The 22,404-nt window shown below is 45.5% G+C and overlaps 1 protein-coding gene across 1 annotated transcript; it reads left to right on the forward strand.

Annotated features, from left to right (window-relative positions):
- Nucleotides 1-1,462: 1,462 nt before the first annotated feature.
- Nucleotides 1,463-14,459, forward strand: LOC122222700. Its single transcript, XM_042943237.1, has 3 exons — nucleotides 1,463-1,828; nucleotides 2,074-2,432; nucleotides 13,766-14,459. Exons 1-3 carry the CDS (start codon nucleotides 1,463-1,465, stop codon nucleotides 14,061-14,063), a joined length of 1,023 nt encoding a protein of 340 aa, XP_042799171.1. The 3' UTR covers nucleotides 14,064-14,459.
- Nucleotides 14,460-22,404: the final 7,945 nt, after the last annotated feature.

Consider the following 22,404-nt stretch of genomic DNA (forward strand, 5'->3'; position numbering starts at 1 on the left):
TATCACAGAACTCCACATCTGCACTTACATCTGGAAATTTAAAGCAAAGCCTTGAGCAGATATTCATGTTCCCGTATTCATAGCAGCTTCTTCACAACAGCCAAAAGATGGAAGCAACCCAAGTAACTATTCACAGGTGAGTAAATAAACAAAATGTAGTATATACACAATGGAATATAATTCAGCCTTCAAAAGGAAGAGAGTTCTGACACACACCTGCACACCGACTGAACTTGGCAGTCATTATGCTGAGTGAAATGAGCCAGTGACAGAAGGAAAATACACTATGGTTCCACTTAAGTGAGGTGTCCAGAAAAGTCATACTCAGAGACACCAAGTAGAATATGGCTGTAGGGGCCGAGGGGAAAGGGGAATTGGGATTTAGGGTTTAATAGATACAGAGTTTCCCTAGGGGAACATGACAACGTTCTGGAGATGGATGTACAACAGTGTGAATGCAGTTAATGCCAGACAACTGTATGCTTAAAGTGACTTACGTGGTAAGTGTTATGTTACATACATTTAATCAGAATTTAAAAAGGAAGGACTGATACACATCACAACATGGGTGAATGCAGAAAACATCCTCAGTGACAGAAGCCATCCAGAAAAGGCCACTCAGGAACCATCTTGCTCCTTTTTTTTTTTTTTAACATTTATTATTTATTGTTGAAAAAGAGAGACAGAGACAGGTCATGATAGGGGGAGGGGTTAGCAAGAGGGAGACACAGAATCTCAAGCAATCTGTAGGCTCTGAGCTGTTAGCACACAGCCAGAAGCAGGTGCTCCTACCCATCAACTTCAAGATCACGACCTGATGTGAACTCGGCGTTTAGCAGACTGAGACCCCAGGCGCCCCAGGAACCACCTTGCTCTTTAAATCCCCCCAGGTTACACAGATAGGGGAAAGTCTCAGGAGCACTTCCCCAAAAGAAGCCAGATCAGATTGGGAAAAGACATTTCACAGTGGGGCAGGTGGGGACACTTGAAGTGGGCCTGTGGTCTGGGGTCTAATGTGGAAACGCAGGGATTTCCTCATTTGGGGTTCTGTGGTGGTTTCTCGGGAGGGTGTCCCTGTTTGGGGTAAAACGCACCAAAGTATCTCGTGTGAAGTGGCAAACGCGGTAAAGAAACGAGCCTCCAGGTAAAGCGTATTTGCGCTGCCGTGACACGTTCACTGCACGTCTGAAATCACAGAGTAAGGTGCTCCTGCAAACAACAGTGTCAGCCCCACACGATAGAAGCAAGAGAGGGGTCAAACGCTGTGACGTAGGCCCACGCCCAGACCCAGCTCACCCAGGCGGAGAGGCCACGGGCCCTGCAGGAGGCAGCACGTGAGCCAGAGGCACGTGGGAGGGTTCTATTGGTGGCCACGTGTCTTGGGTGCAGCGGAAGCAGTGGGATTTGGAATTCCGGTTGTCCACAAGACGCCACTAAGAAGCTGTTAGAACTGCGAAAACCAATGAAGGGACATCTCCCGGAAGTGGACTCGGGAGGCGGGGAGGGGAGGCTGGAAGGCGGAGCCCACCACCCAGGGTCAGGCTGGGGAACAACCCACGGCTACAGACCCAAGATTAGAACCCTCCGCGGAGAGAACCCCCCGGCTCAGGCCCCACCAGGGGAAGCCTTGCCCTGCGGCCCCTGCAGGAAACCCACCGCCCCTGCAGCTGGGCCCGGGAGGCGCCTGCCCGCCCTGCAGCCCTGCTTTCCTCCTGCGGACTTCGCTTCAAAACCACGCTCCCAACTTCCTCTTCTCCGCGAAACAGCGCTCCTCTCCGTGTGCTCCCCGCTCGGCCGCGGTTTTGCCACAGCTTGCTGGGCCCGGATGGCAATTCTCCGCTACTCCTGAAGAAACCCACTTTGGCTGGTAACATAACTGGCGGGTTATTTCCAAGGGCAACGGAAGGAGCAACGAGGACACTCGCAGGATAGGAGAGCAGCACACACACACCACGTGCACGTCTGCACGCTCCTGACGACCCGTCGGAAAGAGAAAGGAAGAGACGGTGCCATTTGCAACCGCGGCGGAAGGAACGACGTGCCCCAGAGGAAATCTGAGCAAGGAGGTGGCAGGCCTGCTGTCCCAGGACAGGGCACTGGGGACAGAAAGGGAGGAAGACGCACGGGGGCGGAGAGCTGCTCTGTGCTCCTGGCCGCGGAGGAACCGCCCCTGTGAGCACGTCTGTCCTGCCCGGAGCCATCTGCAGCTCCGGGGTGTCGCACAGAAGTCCCCACGGCGCCGTCGCAGACTCGGGAGGGACACCCCGCCCCGCGCGGAGGCCGAAGGGACCCGCGAGGCCAGAGCGGCGGGAGTGCGAGCTCCGCCAGGGGAGCCCGCTCCTGGACCGCGAACCGCATGAGGCAGCGGCGGGAACCGAGTGGGCGCGGAGCAGGAAGACGGCCGCGCGGCCCCGCCGCCCGGCGCCGGTGAGGTAAGCCCCGCGGGGGACACAGTGTCACCGCGCACGAAGCCGCGCAGGGTCCTTTCCCCCCAGGGTCTGGCGAACAGCGCCCCCCTCAGCCTCCAGGTTCCGGAAGCTCCTCTTCCCGGGGCCTGGCTTTCTCCTCGCCTGCTCCTCCCTTGGCGGGACCTGAGGGGACCGGGTTGTTGTCAGTGTGGACGCGGGGCCACGTCCCCCTGAATCCTCCACAGTGGGTCCTGAGGAGACCGGGTTCTTGTCAGTGTGGACGCGGGGCCACGTCCCCCTGAATCCTCCACAGTGGGTCCTGAGGAGACCGGGTTGTTGTCAGTGTGGACGCAGGGCCACGTCCCCCTGAATCCTCCACAGTGGGCCCTAGGAGACCGGGTTCTTGTCAGTGTGGACGCGGGGCCACGTCCCCCAGTGTGGACGCAGGGCCACGTCCCCCTGAATCCTCCACAGTGGGTCCTGAGGAGACCGGGTTGTTGTCAGTGTGGACGCGGGGCCACGTCCCCCTGAATCCTCCACAGTGGGTCCTGAGGAGACCGGGTTCTTGTCAGTGTGGACGCGGGGCCACGTCCCCCAGTGTGGACGCAGGGCCACGTCCCCCACTGTGGACGCAGGGCCACGTCCCCCTGAATCCTCCACAGTGGGTCCTGAGGAGACCGGGTTCTTGTCAGTGTGGACGCGGGGCCACGTCCCCCTGAATCCTCCACAGTGGGTCCTGAGGAGATCAGGTTCTTGTCAGTGTGGACGCGGGGCCATGTCTTCCTGAATCCTCCACAGTGGGTCCTGAGGGGACCGAGTTGTTGTCAGTGTGGACGCGGGGCCACGTCCCCCAGTATGGACGCGGGGCCACGTCCCCCGGAATCCTCCACAGTGGGTCCTGAGGAGACCGGGTTCTTGTCAGTGTGGACGCAGGCCCAAGTCCTCCCGAATCCTCCACAGCGGGTTCTGACGAAACCTGGTCTTGTCGGTGTGGACACGGGCCCTCGTCTCCCCGAAGTCTCCACAGAAGGTCCTGTGGAGACCGGGTTCTTGTCAGTGTGGACGCGGGGCCACGTCCCCCTGAATCCTCCACAGTGGGTCCTGAGGAGACTGGGTTCTTGTCCGTGTGGACGCAGGTCCAGTTCCTTCCAAATCCTCCACAGCGAGTCCTGAAAAGCCGGATTCTTGTTGGTGTGGACACGGGACCTTGTACGCCCGAAGTCTCCACAACGGATCCTAAGGAGACCGGGTTCTTGTCGGTGTGGACGTGGGCCCTGGTCCACACAGAGTCTCCACAGTGGGTCCTGATGAAACTGGTTCTTGTAAGCGTGGACACGGGCCCTCATACTCCTGAATCCTCTGCCGCCGGTCCTGAGGGGACCAGGTTCTTGTAGGTTTGGATGTTGGCCCTCGTCCTCTCGAATCCTCCACAGTGGGTCCTGAGGGGACCGGGTTCTTGTCTGTGTGGACGCAAGCCCAGGTCCTCCCGAATCCTCCACAGCGGTTCCTGACGAAACTGGGTTCTTGTCGGTGTGGACACAGGCCCTCGTCTCCCCGAAGTCTCGGATTCTTGTCGGTTTGGACGCGGGCCCTCGTCTTCCTGAATCCTCCACAGCGGGTCCTGTGGAGGCTGAGTTCTTGTCAGTGGGGACGCAGGGCCACGTCCCTCTGAATCCTCCACAGTGGGTCCTGAGGAGACTGGGTCCTTGTCTGTGTGGACGCCGGCCCGGGTCCTCCCGAATCCTCCACAGCGGGTCCTGACGAAACCGGGTTCTTGTCGGTGTGGACCTGGGCCCTCGTCCTCTGGAATCCTCCACAGGGGGTCCTGATGAAACCGGTTCTTATCAGCATGGATGCATGCCCTCCTCTGCCGAAAGTCTCCACAGTGGGTCCTGAGATCAGGTTCTTGTCACGTGGACAGGAACCTATGTCGTCCTGTTCCCCCACTGTGCATGTAATGGCACAGACTTAAGGTCAGAGTGGTCCTTCATGAAGAGCTCCTTAGATGGTGTTGTCAAGGGCCTCTCCTCCAGGTTGGAAATGGTCAAGGATCTTGGGCGCATGACACAAGGCAAAAACAAAGAACAAAAACCCCACACTCCTTGAATTGTCCCCATTCTATCTTAGAGGTGGATTGGGTCTCTCCCAGTGGGCCTGTGCTGCCATGCCATAAAAATCCAGGTCCCAGGAATCAGAGCTTCTTTCTTCCTACCTCTGTGGGCTCTGGGGGCTTGGGGAGAGTCTTCCTCAGAGCCTTCCCCCTTTTTTGTCTGTGTCTCCTGCCCTGTGCCTTGGTGTGCTTGTCATGGTCTTTTGATAGAGTGAAAAGTCTGGAGGCTCCTCTAGGGTGTCTCTGTAAAGAGGCTGTGGATACTTTGAGTTTTTCAGTGAATGATGACTTTGGCAGTCTTGGACCAATCCAGCCAGCTGCAGCATGTCAAGTGCTGTAAGCAACAGCTTGGAGCCAATGACGAAGACCCACAAAAGCCAATCAATGTCCTTGTCTCCCTCCCTTTGGACAAATGATTCCAGGAAGCCTTGCATTTCCATGATGGTATAGTGCCTGTCACCATTTCTGTCTCTCACGCTGGTCCTTGGACATGTAGGTGTAGTGGATCGTGACAGGGAAAATCTGGGATAGAAGTTATTTCTTCCCAGAGTCATGTTCTGTGGCCTCCCACACTGAGGTGTCCCACCCAATACCTGACAGGTGGGGAGCCATTGGCGACAGCAGCGAGGATTGCAGCCACTAGGGGGAGCTTGCCTTGGCCAAGACCTCCACCCTGGGTGCCATGATGCTCCTTGTAGATTTGCCTCCATCACTAGCTAGGCCTGGCTAATCAAGCACAACACCACGGTGCTGGCCGCAACACAGTGGACCAAGCAGCTGGCGTCTTCTTCAACACTAATCTAGGAACACTGTCCTCGGTGTCCACCTCCTTTGGAGGTGAATAGGAAATACACACCCCTGCACCCAGACTGGTGCCTGCTTGTTGGTCTCTGCAGGGAGTCTGACCTTTTATGGCACTGATAATTTAGGGTGAGGGTTTCTGGCAACACCTGGCATAAGCCCAAATCAAAGCTACAGACCACCAGCAAGCACCAGCTCCTTCCCACAGCAGCTGAGACGTGAGGGTGAGGAATGAGTGAGCCATTCTTAGGTCTAAGGCATTGTAGGGGGGCATCAGCTAGGCTCCCAATCCCATCCTTGGGGATAAATGTATTGTGGGACCTCAGCTTCTGGACTGAATTAAGAACATGTAGACTGTGACCTGCTGAAGGAAGTGGCAACAGCAAGTCACAGTGGGTGACAGGCAGCTCCCTAGGCATCTGAGCTCTCGTTTGGGGTACATGAGATGTGTGGGCCCCTTGTGACTGAAGGTGGGGTTTCAGTACACCCCCAACAAAGGAAATGGAAGCACAGGATTTATGGCTTACAGAGCCCAGAACAAGAGGGCACAAGGACCCAGGGAAGGGCAGGCCTCCATCCCACATTCGCCATGATCAGGACATAGAAAACAGGGTAGCAAGTACAGGATTTCTTGGGAGCGGATGGGGCTGAATTCGCTAACTTTCACAGGCTCACCTCTGTGTTATTCTAGAAGGTGCTTGGGAAACCAAAGTGGGAACCCTAGGCAGATTCTTATCTACGGTTAAACTCACTGAAAAGTAGGCAAGAGAAAGAGAGCAGGGATTCACCTTTCCCGGTCTCCCTCTGGATGCCAGAGTCATCCATAGACACTTGTGCCTACCTTTCTGATTGATGTATGGGGTGCTCCTTTCAGCTTCATGGTCTCAGTCTCCCACATTTGGAAATTTGCTCTCCAGAGAGGCACAGCTTGCGCTAGGTGGAACCTAATGGCAGTCCCCTTCCCTCACAGCCCGCAGACACCCCCGTGTGGACAGGCAGTATGGGTGGGTGGTAGCCCTCCATTATCCTGAGCCCACATGGGACTGGGGGAAGACAGATTACCTGGAGAATGAGAAACTTTTCAGTCCACAACAGCGTAGTTTTGGAGAAAACTCATGAAGTTGCCAAGAAGGAGCTTGTGTCAACTTCTCTTAATTCTGGAACCAGACACTTCTGCTCAAGACACAGCTCTGACTCAGGTCCTCTTCCCAGAAACTAAGGCTCAGTTTGGGCTCTTACAGGCTTAAAAACTACATAAAAGCCACAAGCATGCAGTTTTCAAGTTTTATTTCAGAGTGCTGGTCGGTGACCCATGAGAGACCTGGTGTCAGAGCTGTGATGTCCCTGAGGACCCCTGTGTCTCCCGCAGACCCTTGGAAACGTGGATGTCAGCTGTGCCGCCTCAATACTGTATTTTTACAGATGCACCAGATGCATTGTCTATAGTTGTTCAGGGGTCTGGAGGCTAAATTATGGATTGTCTTCTCCAAAAATCTCTTCCTTAACTTTCTCTGTGTTTATAGTTCTGACATTTCCAGAAACAACAAAGAGGAATGCAGCTATTATGGCATAAATGTGACCAAAACCCACTCTGAGATATACCATGGATTCATGACTTTGCCTGACTGGCTGAATTCTTCTGGGAGGGGTCCACAGTCTGTGCTCCCACCAGTGCCTTGTCCGTGCACCATGGAGGATCCCAGCCTGTGTGGCAGTGGCAGTTCCTGTTATGGTTGCACATCCCTCTGTGACTGCATTTCTCTGGGATACAGTCATAATTCAGCTGAGCCCCACTGCCAGTGCAGTAGGTATCCCGACAGAACTATCCAGAAGCACAGGAAGTACCAGTTCTCACATGAGGAATCTGGGTTGTTCCTGTGCTACGATGTGAATCCAGCCCCAAACATCAGAACCCTGGATCTCAGACAGATGGAATCCAACATGTTCTTGCAGCTGAGGGAGATGTGTGACATTCCTACACTGCAGCCTTCCACAAGGCACGCCAGTATGGGAACAGGTTCAGCGTTGACTTCCCCGGGGTGTTCTGCGGTGTCCATGTCGGCTGCCTTTGTGATTTATGGTATAGCAGACATCTTCACCTTTCCCAGAATTTCTGCCAAAGCTTTCTTGGCAGTGAATAGTGCGGTCAGTGCAGTTTCCATGATAGCAGCAGCCCTCTTCAGTGCACCCGGTTCCATCTTGCATATGGAAGTCACAGGGTACGCCAAGGTCACCCCATGGCAGAACTCTGGAAGATCACGTATATTTTGGATTGGTCTGCAGGGTGTCCAAGCAGCGGAGTTGGTGCAGTCTGTATAGCATCTGCCTGTATTACATTTGCCCCCAGGGGTTCAGATACAATCACGCATACAGCCTAGATTGCTGTAGCACTGGTTGAATGAGCCGCAGTCACACTGCTTTCCTGGATCCACTATGTAGTTTCCATAATGATAGTGGGTCAGGCTTTTATTTAAATGCACCATTTCAGTGTTGAACATGCACTTGCCTGTTCCACAATTCATTATGTGCTGCATATGAATGAAGGAACAGTTACTGAAAGCTTCCATTATACCAGTTAGTTGGGTCCTAAGGCAGCTGGACCTTTTTTGGCAAGCACATTCATCAGTGTCAATGCACGAGCCACAATTTCTTGCCATCTGATGTGTTGCTATGACAGACAAGAGTAAATAATGTCTGCCTAAATAACCCAGAATGATGGCATATAAGCCATTGGTGGATGGCATATAGAATATACAACTGGACTGCCATGAACCTCATGGGGCCCATCTCAAATCACATTAAGGGTGAATGTGTTTTAAGAAATCGAAAATACTTTCACTCATACTATTGAAGAGGAAAAAAAGGGGCTCTGATGCAACACATAATTGCCTGTGTGAGCTTGATGTCTCTCACTATAAATGACCATGAAACCAATAACTTACATCAATAGCATGAAATATGGACTCAATTAAGCTAACTAGCCTTACTAGGAATTGGGCACTTTTTTCCACGTGGTTAACACACTATACATTGTTTTGAAACTGAAAGCAAGTCCTTTGAAAATTCTGTGATGGGATGAACAGAACTTACTAGAGATCCTTGGGGCTGCACTGGCATTTCCTTGAGGAACAGGGGGTCCCCTGTCCTCCTTATATCCCCGGTTATAAGTAGGTCCCATTGCACAGATGTCCTCGACTATCTGAGAAACAAAGTGTTCAAATGATTGGAAATCACCGAGGGGTCTCATTTCATAGGCAAGTTAATCCAACTTCATGATATCTTCAAGGCTGCCATAGCCTGTGTCAATTGTGACCATGGAAAAAGGAATCTCCTCCAGGTAGCTGAGGTAGTAACAGTCTGGAGGCATGAAGGGTTAGTCCACCTGCAAGGCTCCCTGAGCATCCTGAGTCATCATCAGCAGAGTCTGGACCAAAAGAGTTTCTTGTGCCGCATGTGCATAACATGTCTCTTGCCCCAAAACGCAGGCTATAGGACGGACAGCCAGGCCTCTGAATGCCCTTGCTGTGGTGTGGCTCCTTCCTTTGAATTACCATCTCAGAGGAGATGTAGCACCATGAGGGATGCCCTTGAGAACCCTGCACAGGAGCCAGCACTGCCGAGAGTGCAAATAGCAAGAGGGGTGCCCTCAGGGTGACCTGGTCCTCTGCCAGCCTCATGCCCCTGCTCAGAGACATCTGCCAGTGAGAATGGATAAATGGAGGATCCTCAGCAAAGCCAGGTCTAGACCATCAGAGAGAACAGAGGGCTGTGCCAGGTGGCCAGCACCCTGCACGTGGGGGCCACCTGTGGGGTTAGGCAACAGTCCCACGGTGTGGCATTGGGTGACCCTGCACATCAGTTCGGCTGGGGAGGATATGGGAGGGGCAGGTGGGCCATGGTCAAGAGTGGTCACATGGACATGGGTAGGGATTTGGACCCAGAGGCATGGCTCTAGTCAACACCTTTAATCTTTCCTCCAGCTACTTGCATATGGGCTATGCAGTTATATCACCCTTAACTTCTCTACCAATTCCATGTCCTGTGGTACTGCTGGGTCACTTTCTTTGGATGACTACTTTTCCTCATTACGGAGACCACTGCTTTTGCTTCCTTGTGATGCGGAGGTAAACATTGTCAATTTTACCTTTATGGGTGATGCAAAAATCTCTTTGTAGTTTTGTGTGTCTTATTCTCCTTGGCTATTAGTTTGGAAGCCATTTGATCCTTTTGGTTTTTGCTTTGAAGGTTCCTCTGAGTTCACTGAGGAAAACATTTGTCAGTATTCTGAGTGATGATTGGTGAACTACAAGGTTGTATTTTAGTATTTTCTTATGCCAGCTGGGGAGAACAGAAAGTACTGCTGACCATGTGTGAGCCCCAGGGGTTTTCTCCTCTAATCCCTTATGGGGGTTCTTTCCTGGCCTCTGGCAGTCTCCTCCCATGTAGTTTGGTTCCCTCTTCAGCTGGAGATGCAGGGAAGTTGAGGTTAATTTGGCAGCTTGCACCATGCAGTCTGCCCATGATCAAAAGATGGTATTGACCATGGCACTGCCTTGTTTAAGTACCCTCTACTGCTTTAAAACGCCCTGGGTCAGGGAGAAACCTCAGAGGTGACGTTTGGACAAGAGTTTGCCTTCTCCCCAGTGGCTGGCCTTCTGAATATAGCTCAAATTCCTTTGCCACCCAAACTAAAACTTTGAACATTGACCTTTCCAGCAACAGGCAGCTGAATTTGGGTTTTGATAACAATGAAATGGAGAGTGAAATGGCAGTTTCCAGGGCCTGGCAGGGAGGGTCAATGAGGAGTAGATCTCAAGGGCTATGATTTTGTGTTATGCAAGATGACAAGTTTTAAAGGGGTCTCCACATCATTACCCCTGTAATTATCAATACTGTAATGTATGGTTAAAATTTTGTGAAGAGTGTGGGTCTCATTTTCAGTGAGATCTTACCACAATATAAAAGTGGAAGACACGAGTTTTGCTTCTCACACAACAGTGTGCTGAACTGCATGGACACACTCTCTACTGATAATTTGAAAACAATTAAAAAAAACTTATATGTTTTGAAAACTAACCCTGAGGATATGTCATTTACAGATATCTTCTTCCATTCCATAGGTTGCTTTTTTGTTTTGTTGATTGTTTCCTTCACTGTGCAGAAGCTTGCTATTTTGAGGTAGTCTCTCTCTATATATAATTTTCTTGTATTATATTAATGTAAATTCAATCTGTTAACATACAGCGTAGTACTCATTTTAGGGGTAGAATTTAGAGAACCATCGCATACATATAACACCCAGTTCTCATTTCACCCAGTGCCCTCCTTAATGGCCACATGCCATTTAGCCCACCTCCCCCACTTCCCCTCAGTTTGTTCTCTGTATTTAAGAGTGTCTTCTGGTTTCCTCCCTCTCTGTTTTGATTTATTTTATTTTTCCTTTCTGTATGTTGTGTTTCTTATATTCCACTAATGTGTGAAATCATAGGATATTTGACTTTTTCTGACTGACTTGTTCCACTTAGCATAATACACTGTAGTTCCATCCACATTATTGTAATTGGCAAGATGTCATTCTTTTTGATGGCTAAGTAATATTGCATTGTATATATTTACCACCTCTTCTTTATGCATTCATGTGTTGATGAATATTTGGGCTGTTCCACAATTTGTTTTTTGTTGATAAGGCTGCCATAAAGATTGGGATGCACGTGCCCTTTCGAATCAGCATTTTGGTATCCTTTGGATACCTTTGGTATCCTTGGATAAATGCAATTGCTTGATCACAGGATAGTTCCGTTTTTCATTTTTTGAGGAATCTCCACACTGTTTTCCAGAGTGGCTGCGCCAGTTTGCATTACCATCAACAGTGCGAAAGGGTTTCGCTTTCTCTGCATCCTTGCTGACATTTTGTGTGTTCTGAATTGTTAATTTTAGTCATTGTGACAGGTGTGAGTTGGTATCTCATTGTGGTTTTGCTTTATATTTCACTGATGAAGAGTGTTGTTGAGCATCTTTATTCGTGTCTTTTTGCCATCTGGATGTCTTCTTTGGAAAAATATGTATTCATGTCTTCTGCCCATTTCTTCACTGGATTATTTGTTTTTTGAGTGTTGAGTTTGGTAAGTTCTTTATAGATTTTGGATACTAACCCATTGTCTGAGATGTCATACAAATATCTCCCCCCATTTTGTCAGTTGCCTTTTAGTTTTGTTGATTTGTTCTTTGCTGTGCAGAAGCTTTTTATCTTGATGAGATCCCAATAGTTTATTTTTGCTATTGTTTCCCTTGCCTCTGGGGACATGTCTAGTAAGAACTTGTTCTGGCCAAGGTCAAAGAGGTTGGTGCCTGTGTCGTCCTCTAGGATTTTGATGGTTTCCTGTCTCCCATTTAGGTCTTTCATTCAATTTGTATTTATTTTTGTGTGTACTGTAAGAAAGTGGTCCAGGTTCCTTACAAGTTCACGATGCTGTCCAGTTTTCCCAACACCAGTTTTTGAAGGGACTTTTTCCATTTGATAGTCTTTCCTGCTCTGTCAAAGATTAGTTGATCATATAGTGATGTGTCCATTTCAGGGTTTTCTAATCTTTTCCATCAATCTATGTGTTTTTTTTTTTTTGCCAGTATCATCCTGTCTTGACGACTACAGCATTGTAATATAGCTTGATATCCAGAATTGTGATGCCTCCAGGTTTTTTTCTTTTTCAAGATCTTTGGTTATTTGGGGTCTTTTGTGGTTCCATGATAATTTTAGAGTTATTTGTTCTAGCTCTGTGAAAAATGCTGGTATTATTTGACAGGAAATTGAATTATTTGCATTGAATGTCTAGATTGCTTTGGATAGTATTGTCATTTAACAATGATTTTTCTTTTGATCCATGTGCATGGAATATTTTTTCCATTTCTTTGTGTTTTCTTCAATTTCTTCCATAAATGTCCCAGACTTTTCAGAGTACAGATCTTGTACCTCTTTACTTAGGTTTATTTCTAGTATATTATGGTTTTGGTGTAATTTTAAATGGGATTGATTCCTTGATTTCTCTTTCTCCTGCTTCATTATTGGTGTATAGAAATGTAACAAATTTCTATATGTTGATTTTGTATGCTACAAATTTACAGGTTTATTGTAGCAGTTCTAGCGGGGTTTTTTTTTGGTGGAGTCTTTAAGGTTTCTATATATGGTATAAAGTTCAACTCCAGAACTGAATAATCCTATTAAAAAATGGCCAGAAGACATGAATAAGCATTTTTCCAAATGTGACCTACAGATTGTCACTAAACACATGAAAAGATGGTCAACATCACTCCTCATCAGGGAAATATAAATCCAAACTACAATGAAATATCAACTCACACTGGTCAGAAAGGCTGAACTCAACAGCACAAGAAACAACAGGTGTTGGTGAGGATGCAGAGAAAGAGGATCCTTTTGGAGGTGCTGGTGGGAATGCACACTGGCACAGCCACTATGGAAAACAGCATGGAGGTTCCTTAGAAAGCTAAAAATACAACTACGTTACGATAGAACAAATGCACTACTAGGTATTTACCCAAAGGATACAAAAATACTAATTTAAGGGAATTGTACCTCTCTGTTTATAGCAGCTATGTCACAAACAGCCCAGCTATGGAAACAACCCAGCCGAAGTATGCATTGATTGATGAATGGGTATAGAATACGTGGTATATCTACATAACCCCGTCCACGCACACTGGAATATTTCTCAGCCGTAAAAGGAATGACATTAGCTATTGTTAAGGACAGGGATGGGCCTAGAGAGTATTATATTTACGGAAATAAGTCAGAGAAAGACAAATATATGATTTCATCCATATGTAGAATTTAAGAAACAACAAATGGGCAAAGGGACAAATAAGAGAGAAGAGGCAAACCAAGAAATAGGCGATTTTTTCAATGTTCACTTATTTATTTAGAGAGAGAATGGGAGGTGGGGCAGAGGCAGATGGGAAGAGAATCCCAAGGAAACGTCGTGCTGTCAGTGCAGAAACCAAAGTGGGGCTCGATCTCAGGAATGATGAGATCAAGACAAGAGCCCAGATCAAGAGTCGTGGGCCTAACCCATGGAACCACGTAAGCCCCACGAAACAGATACTTAACTATAGGGGAAAAACTGATGGTTACCCTGGGGAGGGTGTGTGGAGGGATGGGGAGGTAGTTGATGGGGATTAAGGGGAGCGCTCATCACGAACACTGGGTGCTGTATTGCAATGTTGAATCACTATATTTTACACCTGAAAGTAATAGTACATTGCATGTTAACTAACTGGAATTTGAAGAAAAACTCAAATAATGTATTTATAGTGCCTGCAAATGGCCATGTTGGCATACAGCCCATGAAGAAGCATTTATTGCAGAAAATATACTACCAGAAAGAATACCTAGACTATTTGAACTAAGGTATGTTCTTTTCCTTTCCCACCCCAGATCAGCAAGAAGAAACTCCAGTGCAAGTAACTGTGACTATAGGCATGTGCCCCTGAGCCTGGCTGCAACCTCCCCTCCAGACTGTTGTAGCCAATACACACGGTTCCCGGTGACCAGCTCCTGTTCAGAGGACTCTTTCCCAGAGGGACAGGATGTCAGTGACCCTAAGCTGTTTGCTGTTGAGGCCAAGCCCCAGCAGGTGCCACTGAGATGTGCGACTCACTCATTGTTGGCAGCCCCACTCCCAGGAAGGAAGCTCTGCCCTGGGCACAGTCCACTAGGGATGCTGGGAACCTGATCACCCCAGACCTGACTTGTATGGCAGGAGTCTCATGCCACCAGGACAAGCAAGCCACAAGGCAGTGAAGCTGCCAGCCACCCCTAAACAGAGCCCTCAGTTTCCAAACTGTTTGGAATCCTGTTTGTCCCCGACACGCCCTGCAGCTGCAGACCTTTGCCCAGAGTATTGCCCAGGGTAAGGGGGAGATGGAGTAATCCTCTAATCCAAGGAGCAAATCTGTTCCTATAGAACTGACTTCATTTCCAGCTAAGTGTGAGGAAGAAGGTCTGGGCCTCATGTTGTGGGAGAGTCAGGTGCAGGAGACAGATGGTTTCAGTGGAGGATTCCTAACCTACTCCCCCTCACCTGCAGGAGAGAGCCAGAGCCAGGGACAGTGGAGGGAACAGCTCCTGTCAGAACACACATCAGAGTATGGTCTCAACAACTCTCCATTCAGAGGAGTCCGAGGTTGTAGGGTTCAGTCTGTGGAGACTCCATACATCAGAGGGTGGTTGAACATAGGAGTGCTGTCAAATGAAGCAGAGTATCTCATCATGTGGTTTGGGAAAGAAAGAGATAAGGAATGCCCAACCAAACCACTGTCACCATGGTCTGGCTGTGTGAATGTCCCAGGTCACACCACCTCTGTAATTATGGGACTACCGCCCTTCCCTCCACATCATGTCTTTGAGTTTCACCTGATTTCAGGTGTGCATCAGTAGTGTCACAGTTCTCTGGCAAAGCCTCCCATTGATGGAAGTTTCGTAGTTGGTTTATTCCTTTATATTTAGAAAGACTTTTGCCTTATTCTGAGCTCCTAACACTAAGAAAGATGCTGTAAATATTTACACACCATTTATTTTCTGAGCATGGGATTTCATTCTTCAGGGACAAATACTCGGGAGTGGTATTTCCAGGTTCCTTTTTATGTCATCCATGTATAATTTCATAAGCAACAGCCAACGGTTTTCCAGAGCTGGTGTTTGTTTGTCAATCCTTCCTGCATTGTTTGAGGCCCCACGTATGCTGGATGCTCACCTGGATGTTGTTGTCAGAGTTGTTCATACCTGAGCCATTGGGATGTGTGTATAGGGCATCTGTTGCATTCTTGATTTGAATTTCCCTGACAGTCGATGGTGTGAAGAGTCTTCTCCAGTCAGTAACTAATGTGTCTATAACCTCAAGGATAGGATGTCTACTACACAAGGCTGTGCTTGTTTGATGGAGGTTTGTTTCCTTTCTTCCTATTGACTGTTGAGGGTTGTTAGCATATTCAAGATGCAGGTCCCTTGGTGGTTATGCAATTTGTGAATGTTGTCTCTTACTCTGTAACTTATCTTACTATTGGTATTCACGTGGGCAGATAAGCGGAATTGATTTTCACAAAGTCTATTTATACCATTTCTTTTTATGGGTCTTGTGTTCTTAGCTATAGTTTTCCTTTTCTTGATGATTGATTGCTTATGACTAATATTTTTTTAAAATGTTTATTCTTGATAGAGAGAGAGAGACAGAACGTGAGCGGGGAAAAGCAGAGAGAGAGGGAGACACAGAATCTGAAGCAGGCTCCAGGTTCTGAGCTGTCAGCATAGGGCCTGACAACGGGGCTCAAACCCTCAAATTGTGACACCGAGACCTGAGCTGAAGTGAGACACTTAACTGACTCAACCATCCAGGCACCCCACTGATTTCTTGACTTACAATGTAACTAAAAGTCTTGTTTTTTTTTCTGGTTTCTCTCAATGTTGACATGTTCCCTATTTGGTCTCTGGTGACTTAGAGTTTTGTCGTTTGTTTTTAAATTTATAGACTCTAGCAAATCATTTTCGTGGCATGGTTTTTCCTAATATATGGAAATTAAGTGGAAATATAGGAAATTGAAGTTCAAATTTCACAAGAGTTGCCATTCTGTGTCTCTTTGGCCAGACTGCTCATCAGATTTGATAGATATGCTCCTGGGGTCCAAAAACACGTTTACCTTTTCAGGTGGTGGGCTTTCTATATGTCTCAGGAGCCGCTGAGCTCTGTGCACACAACTGAGTTCTTGACACAATTTTTCCTTCGCAATTCTATGTGAAACCCTCAAAATCCATTTTTTGCATTGCCAATTTTAGACACTTCATGAATAGAATGCATTGAAGCTCTTGTATCATTTCCTAAAATTATTTTACTCTTGCGTGTTTGGGACTGTAATTTTTCTTCTTCCTTCCAAGGGGAGCTCATATCTGCATTTGTGGAATTCTTCCAGGCTTCTCATCTCTTAATACTTTCCCAACGTGCTGTGCAGTTTTTGACCAAATGAATACTTAGGTTTATTTGTACTCTACCACATTGGGTGATAGGAGCCGCGAGAGAGGCTGCATCATATGGGTTTTTTTTTTTTGTCCCCTTGTATGTTACCTGTCATATTGAATGTTTATAGAACATATAGCCCCTCACTTTCATGAACCACTAACAGGGGACATGGTTCTCTTCAAGAGACAGGAAAGGAAGACAAGGGAGCTGAGACAGCAAGTCGGGGAAGGAAACCCAGAGCTTCTCAGGAAGCGTCAACTGTCCACACTTTCCAGTTCTGCAGATGTGGGTCCCTGCTGAGGCCCAACCTGGGTTCTTGTGCAGGTGTCTGGACAAGCTGCCCATGATGTGTGGGCACAGGGGAGTTGGGAAGGGCAGCTGTGGTTTGAATTCCAGCCCACCTGGCACTGCTGTGAAAATTCATGAGTATGTTAATTTATGTCCACCATCAGTTAGGGATATAATGAGTAAATGCAAGACGTTAGACTCACTACCTTAGATTCCATGTTCATGACAATTTGTGACAACAATTCTCCCTTCCTTTTTTCCACTTTTTAAATTTTTTAAGTTTGTGTTTAAATATTTGTTAGTTAACATATTGTGTAATATTAATTTCAGTAGTAGAATTTATTGGTTCATCACTTACATTAACACCCAGTACTCATCACAACACGTGGCCTCCTTAATCCCCAACACCCATTATCCCATCCCCCACACACCTGCCCTCCAGCAACCCTCAGTTTGGTCTCTAACCTTAGAGGTTTTTTTTTTTTATGATTTCTTGCTCTTTTTCCCCTTCCCCTAGATCTAAATTCCCCATAGGAGGAAATCATATGGTGTTTGTCATCTTTGACTGACTTACTTTGCTTAGCATGATGCCCTGTAGCTGCATCAACATCTTTGCAAATGGCAAGATTTCATTCTTTTTTATGACTGAGTAATATGCCATTCTATACATATAGCAGATTAATCACATGGTGGACTTTTGGTCTCTTTCCTCAGTTTGGCTGTCATAGTTAATGCTGCTGTACACATTGGGGTGCATGTACTTCCTCAAATCAGAAGTTTTGTATGCTTTGGATGAATTCCTAGTAGAGCAATTGCTGGAGTGGAAGGTTGTTTAATTTTTAGTTTTTAAACTGTTTTCTGGAATGGTCCGGGCACTTTGCATTCCCACCAAGAGTGTAAAAGGGTTCCCTTCTCTCCTCATCCTCATCAATATCTGTTGTTTCCTGAGTTGTTAATTGTAGCCATTCTGACAGGTGTGCAGTCATCTCTCATTGTAGTTTTGATTTGTAATTCTCTGATGATGAGTGATGTTGAGCATATGTTCGTCTGTGTCGGTTAGCCATCGGAATGCTTTGTTTGGAAAAGTATCTCCTCATGTCTTCTGCCCATTTCTCCACTGGATTCTTTGTATTTTGGGTGTTGAGTTTGAGAAGTTTTTTTAATAGATTTTGGATAGTAAGCCTTTATCAGATATGTGGTTTGCAAATACCTTTTTAATTTCTGTAGAATGCCTTTTAGATTAGTTGATTGTTTCTTTAGCTGTGCAGAAGGTTTTTATTTTGATGAGGTCCCAGTAGTTCAAGTTTGCTGTTGTTTCCCTTGCCTCTCTAGACACGTCTAGTAAGAAGTTGCTATGTCCGAAGTCCAGGAGGTTGCTGCCTGTTCTCCTCTAGGATTTGATGGTCTCCTGTCTCACATTTAGGTCTTCCACCCATTTGGATTTATTTTTGTGTATGGAGTAAGAAAGTGGTTCAGTTTCATTCTTCTGCATGTTCTGGTCCAGTTTTCCCAACACCCTCTGTTGACAAGGCTGTCTTTTTTCCCATTACATAGTCTTTCCTACTTCATCCAAGATGAGGTGGCCATACATTTGTGAGTCCATATCTGGGTTTACTCTTCTGTTCTCTTGATCTATGTGTCTCTTTTGTGCTTGTAGCTTACTGTCTTGATAAGTACAGCTTGTAATATAGCATGAAATCCATAATCATGAAGTCTCCCGTTTCTTTGTGTAGCATAGACATTTCAACACTACTTGCTCCTTAAATCCATGAACATTGAAGGTGTTTCCACTTCCTTGTGTCATCCTCAGTTTCTTTCACCGTTTTTAGAGTCTTCAGAGTATAGATATTTTAACTCTTTAGGTATCCTATTATATTTGGTGCAATTGTAAACGGGATGGATAGTTTTTTTATTTTTCTTTCTGTTTCTTCATTATTGCTGTGTAGAAATGCAGCCGATTTCAGTATGTTGATACTGTATCTTGTGACTTTGCTGAATTTGTGTATCAGTTCTTGCAATATTTTGGTGGAGTCTTGAGTTTTTTATATAGAGTGTCATGTCATCTGTGAAGAGGGAATGTTTGACTTCTTCTTTTCCAACTTGTATGCCTTTATTTTTTGTTGTTGTCTGTTTTTGAGGATAAGACTTCCACTGCTGTGTTAAGTAGAATGATGGGTGTGGACATCCCTCTTGTGTTCCTGACAGTAGAGGAAAAGGTTTTTTTTCCCCACTGAGGATATTAGCTGTGGGGTTTTCATGTACGGACTTTATGATGTTGAGGTGTGTTTCCTCTACCCCTTGTTGAGGGTTTTATCAAGAAAGGATGCTGTACTATGTCAATTTTTTTTGCATCTATTGAGAGGGTCATATCATTCGTATCCTTTCTCTGATTGATGGTATGTATTACATTGATTTATTTGTGACTATTGAACCACCCTTACAGCCAAGGAATAAATCCCACCTGGTCACGTTAAAGGATCCTTTTAATGTCTTGTTGGATTCAATTTGCAAGTATTTTCTTTCTTTTTTTTGTAACGTTTATTTATTTTTGAGACAGAGAGAGACAGAGCATGAATGGGGGAGGGTCAGAGAGAGGGAGACACAGAATCTGAAACAGGCTCCAGGCTCTGAGCTGTCAGCACAGAGCCTGACACGGGGCTCGAACTCACGGACCGCAAGATTACGACCTGAGCCAAAGTTGGACGCTTAACCGACTGAGCCACCCAGGCGCCCCTGCAAGTATTTTCTTGACAATTGTTGTATTCTTGCTCATTAGGGCTAGTGGCATGTAAGTCTCATTTTTAGTGGGGTTTAATCTGGTTTGGAACCGTGATCATACTCATCTTATAGAATGAATTTGGAAGTTTTCTTTCCATTTCTATTATTTGGAACAGTTTGTGAAGACAGGAATATTCTATTCTACTTAAATAGAATATTTTACACTCTTCTTAAATATCTGGTAGAATTCACCTGTGAACCTATCTGGCCCTGGATTTTTGTGTGTCAGTAGATTTTTGATTAATGATTCAATTTCTTTGCTCATTATCAGTCTGTTCACGTTTTCTATTTCTTCCTTTTTCAGTTTAGGTAGTTTACATTATTCTGGGAATTTATCCATTTCTTCCAGATTGCCCAATTTGTTGGCATATAAATCTCCAAACTATTTTCTCATAGTTGTATTTCTGTGGTGTCAGTCGCGATGTCTCCTCTCAAATTCTGATTATATTTACTTTCGTCCCTTCTCTTTTGTTTTTGCCAAGTCTGCCCATGGGTTTATCATTTTTATTTATTCTTACAAAAACCAACTTATAGTTTCATTCATCTGTTCTACTGTTTTTCTTTGTTTCTATATCATTTATTTCTGCTCTAATCTTTTTTGTTTACCTGTTCCTGCTGGCTTTAGGGTTCATTTGTTGTTCTTTTTCTAGCTCCTTTAGTTGTAAAGTGGTTGTGTGTTTGAGACCTTTCTTCTTTCTTGAGTTTGGCCTGTACTGCTATATATTTCACTCTTCCATCAACTTTGCTGCCTCCAGATGGTTTGGAACTGGCATGTTTTCATTTTCATTTGCTTCCATGTATTTTTTATTGCTTCTGTAATTTCCTGAAAATCTCATTCAGCTTTTACTACAATGTTCTTTAACCTAATGTATTGGCAGTGTTGCTCAAATTTTTCTTGTGGTCGACTTCAAGTTTCATAGTGTTGTGGTTTGAAAATACGCATGGAATGATCTCAGTCTTTTTGTACTTGTAGAGGGCTGATTTGTGACATAGTATGTGATCTGTTCTGGAGAATGTTCCATGCACACTCAAAAAGAATGTGTATTCTGGTGCTTTAGGATGGAATGTTGTGAATATATCTGTTAAGTCCATTCAGTCCATGTGTCTTTCAAAGCCATTGTTTCCTTATTGATTTTCAGCTTAGATTGTCTTTCCATTGTTGTAAGTGGAGTGTTAATGTTCTCTATTATTACTATTGTCTATTATCAATGAGTTTCTTTATGTTTCTTATTAATTGAGTTATATATTTCAGTGCTTACATTTTTGGGGTATAAATATTTAAAGCTTCAGATCTTCTTGTTGGATAGACCCCTTTATGATGATATACTGCCTTCCTGATCTCTTGTAACAAACTTTGGTTTGAAAACTAGTTAGTGTGATATGAGTGTGGTACTACAACTTTCTTTTGACGTCCATTAGCATGATAAATTGTTCACCCTCCCCTCACTTTCAATCTACAGGTGTTTTAGGTTGAAAATGAGTCAATAGTGTGCAGTGTATAGAAGGATCTTGTATTTGTTTTTATCCATTCCGGTATCCTATGTCTTTTGATTGGAGCATTTTGCCCATTTACATTCACAGTAATTATTGATAGATATAAACTTAGTGCCATAGTGTTACCTCCAAAGTCATTGTTTCTGGAGATTTTCTCTGTTTATTTCTAGTCTTTGTTACTTTTAGTCTTCCTTTCCCACTCAAAGGGTCCCCTTTAATTTCTCGCAGGGCTGATTTAGAGACCATGAACTCCTTTGGTTTTTGTTTGTCTGGGAAATTCTATCACTCCTTGTATCTGAATGACTGCCTTACTGGAGAAAGTATTCTTAGCTGCAAAATTTTCAATTGCGCATGTTGAGGATATGATGCCACTCCCTACTTGCATGAAGGTTTCTGTAGAGACATCTGCCATAGTTTTTTTTTAATCTTCCCTTGTTAGTTAGCAACTTCTTTTGTGTTGATGCTTTTATGGTTTTTCTTTATCTGGATATTTTGCCATTTTCCTATGATATGTCTCAGTGTTGGCCTGCTTTTTTTTTTTTTATTTTAATGGGTGTTCTCTCTGCCTTCTAGATGTGGATGTCTGTTTCCTTCCCCAGCTTGTGGAAATTTTCACTATAATTCACTCAGCTAAATTGTATCCCCTTTTTCTCCCTCTTATTCTTTTGGGACTCCTTTCAAAAGAATGTTATTACAGTTTATGGAGTTGCTGATTTCCCTAAGTGTATGTTTGTGATGCAATATTTTAATTTTCCTCTTCTTTCCAGCTTCATTTCCCCCATACTTTTATCTTCTATGTCCCTTCCTCATTCATCTGCTTCTTTCAGCCTTGAGGTCATTATATCCAATCAGTTTCACATCTCGGTTACAACATTTAAAATTTCATCCTGACTAGTTTTTAGGTCTTTTCTGTTTGCAGTAAGGGTATCCCTCATGTCTCATATATTTTCCTCAAGCACAGCTAGTATCCTTATGATACTTTTTGAAAATCCTGTTTCATTATGAGAGTTTTCAGAAATTCTGTTTGAGGCACATTAGTTTATGTGTTTTAATTATATCCCTCACAATGACCTTTTATCATTTTTTCTTTTAGGATGAGTTCCTCCATCATGTTGTTGTCTATGTCTCTGCCTTCTTAAATGTTTTAGAAAATCCTGTTATCTTTTCTGCTTCTAGGGTAGTATCTTTATTGAGGAGTGTTCACATACTGTCCAGGGCCTGACACTTCATGAAGCATTTGTTTTATGTTCCGTGGCACTGTGCTGTCGTGTTTTGGCTGCTCTGTCCCTCAGGACAGTCCTCTGCAGATTTTCTCCTTGCCTCCAGTGGGGAGTGTTGGACTTTGTGCCCAGTGTTGTGAGTTTTAACTAGGTGAGTTTGGTCTGCTTGTTAAAAGAGGCTAATTCCTATCTCCCCTAGAGGTGAGGATATGCGTCACTGTATGATCAGCTGACTTGGTGCGTGTGGGGGTTTACGGTGGTCTTTGGAGGAAGGGGTGCAGTGG

Source organism: Panthera leo, chromosome B3, assembly GCF_018350215.1.
Source record: "Panthera leo isolate Ple1 chromosome B3, P.leo_Ple1_pat1.1, whole genome shotgun sequence".
Classification (NCBI taxonomy): domain Eukaryota; kingdom Metazoa; phylum Chordata; class Mammalia; order Carnivora; family Felidae; genus Panthera; species Panthera leo.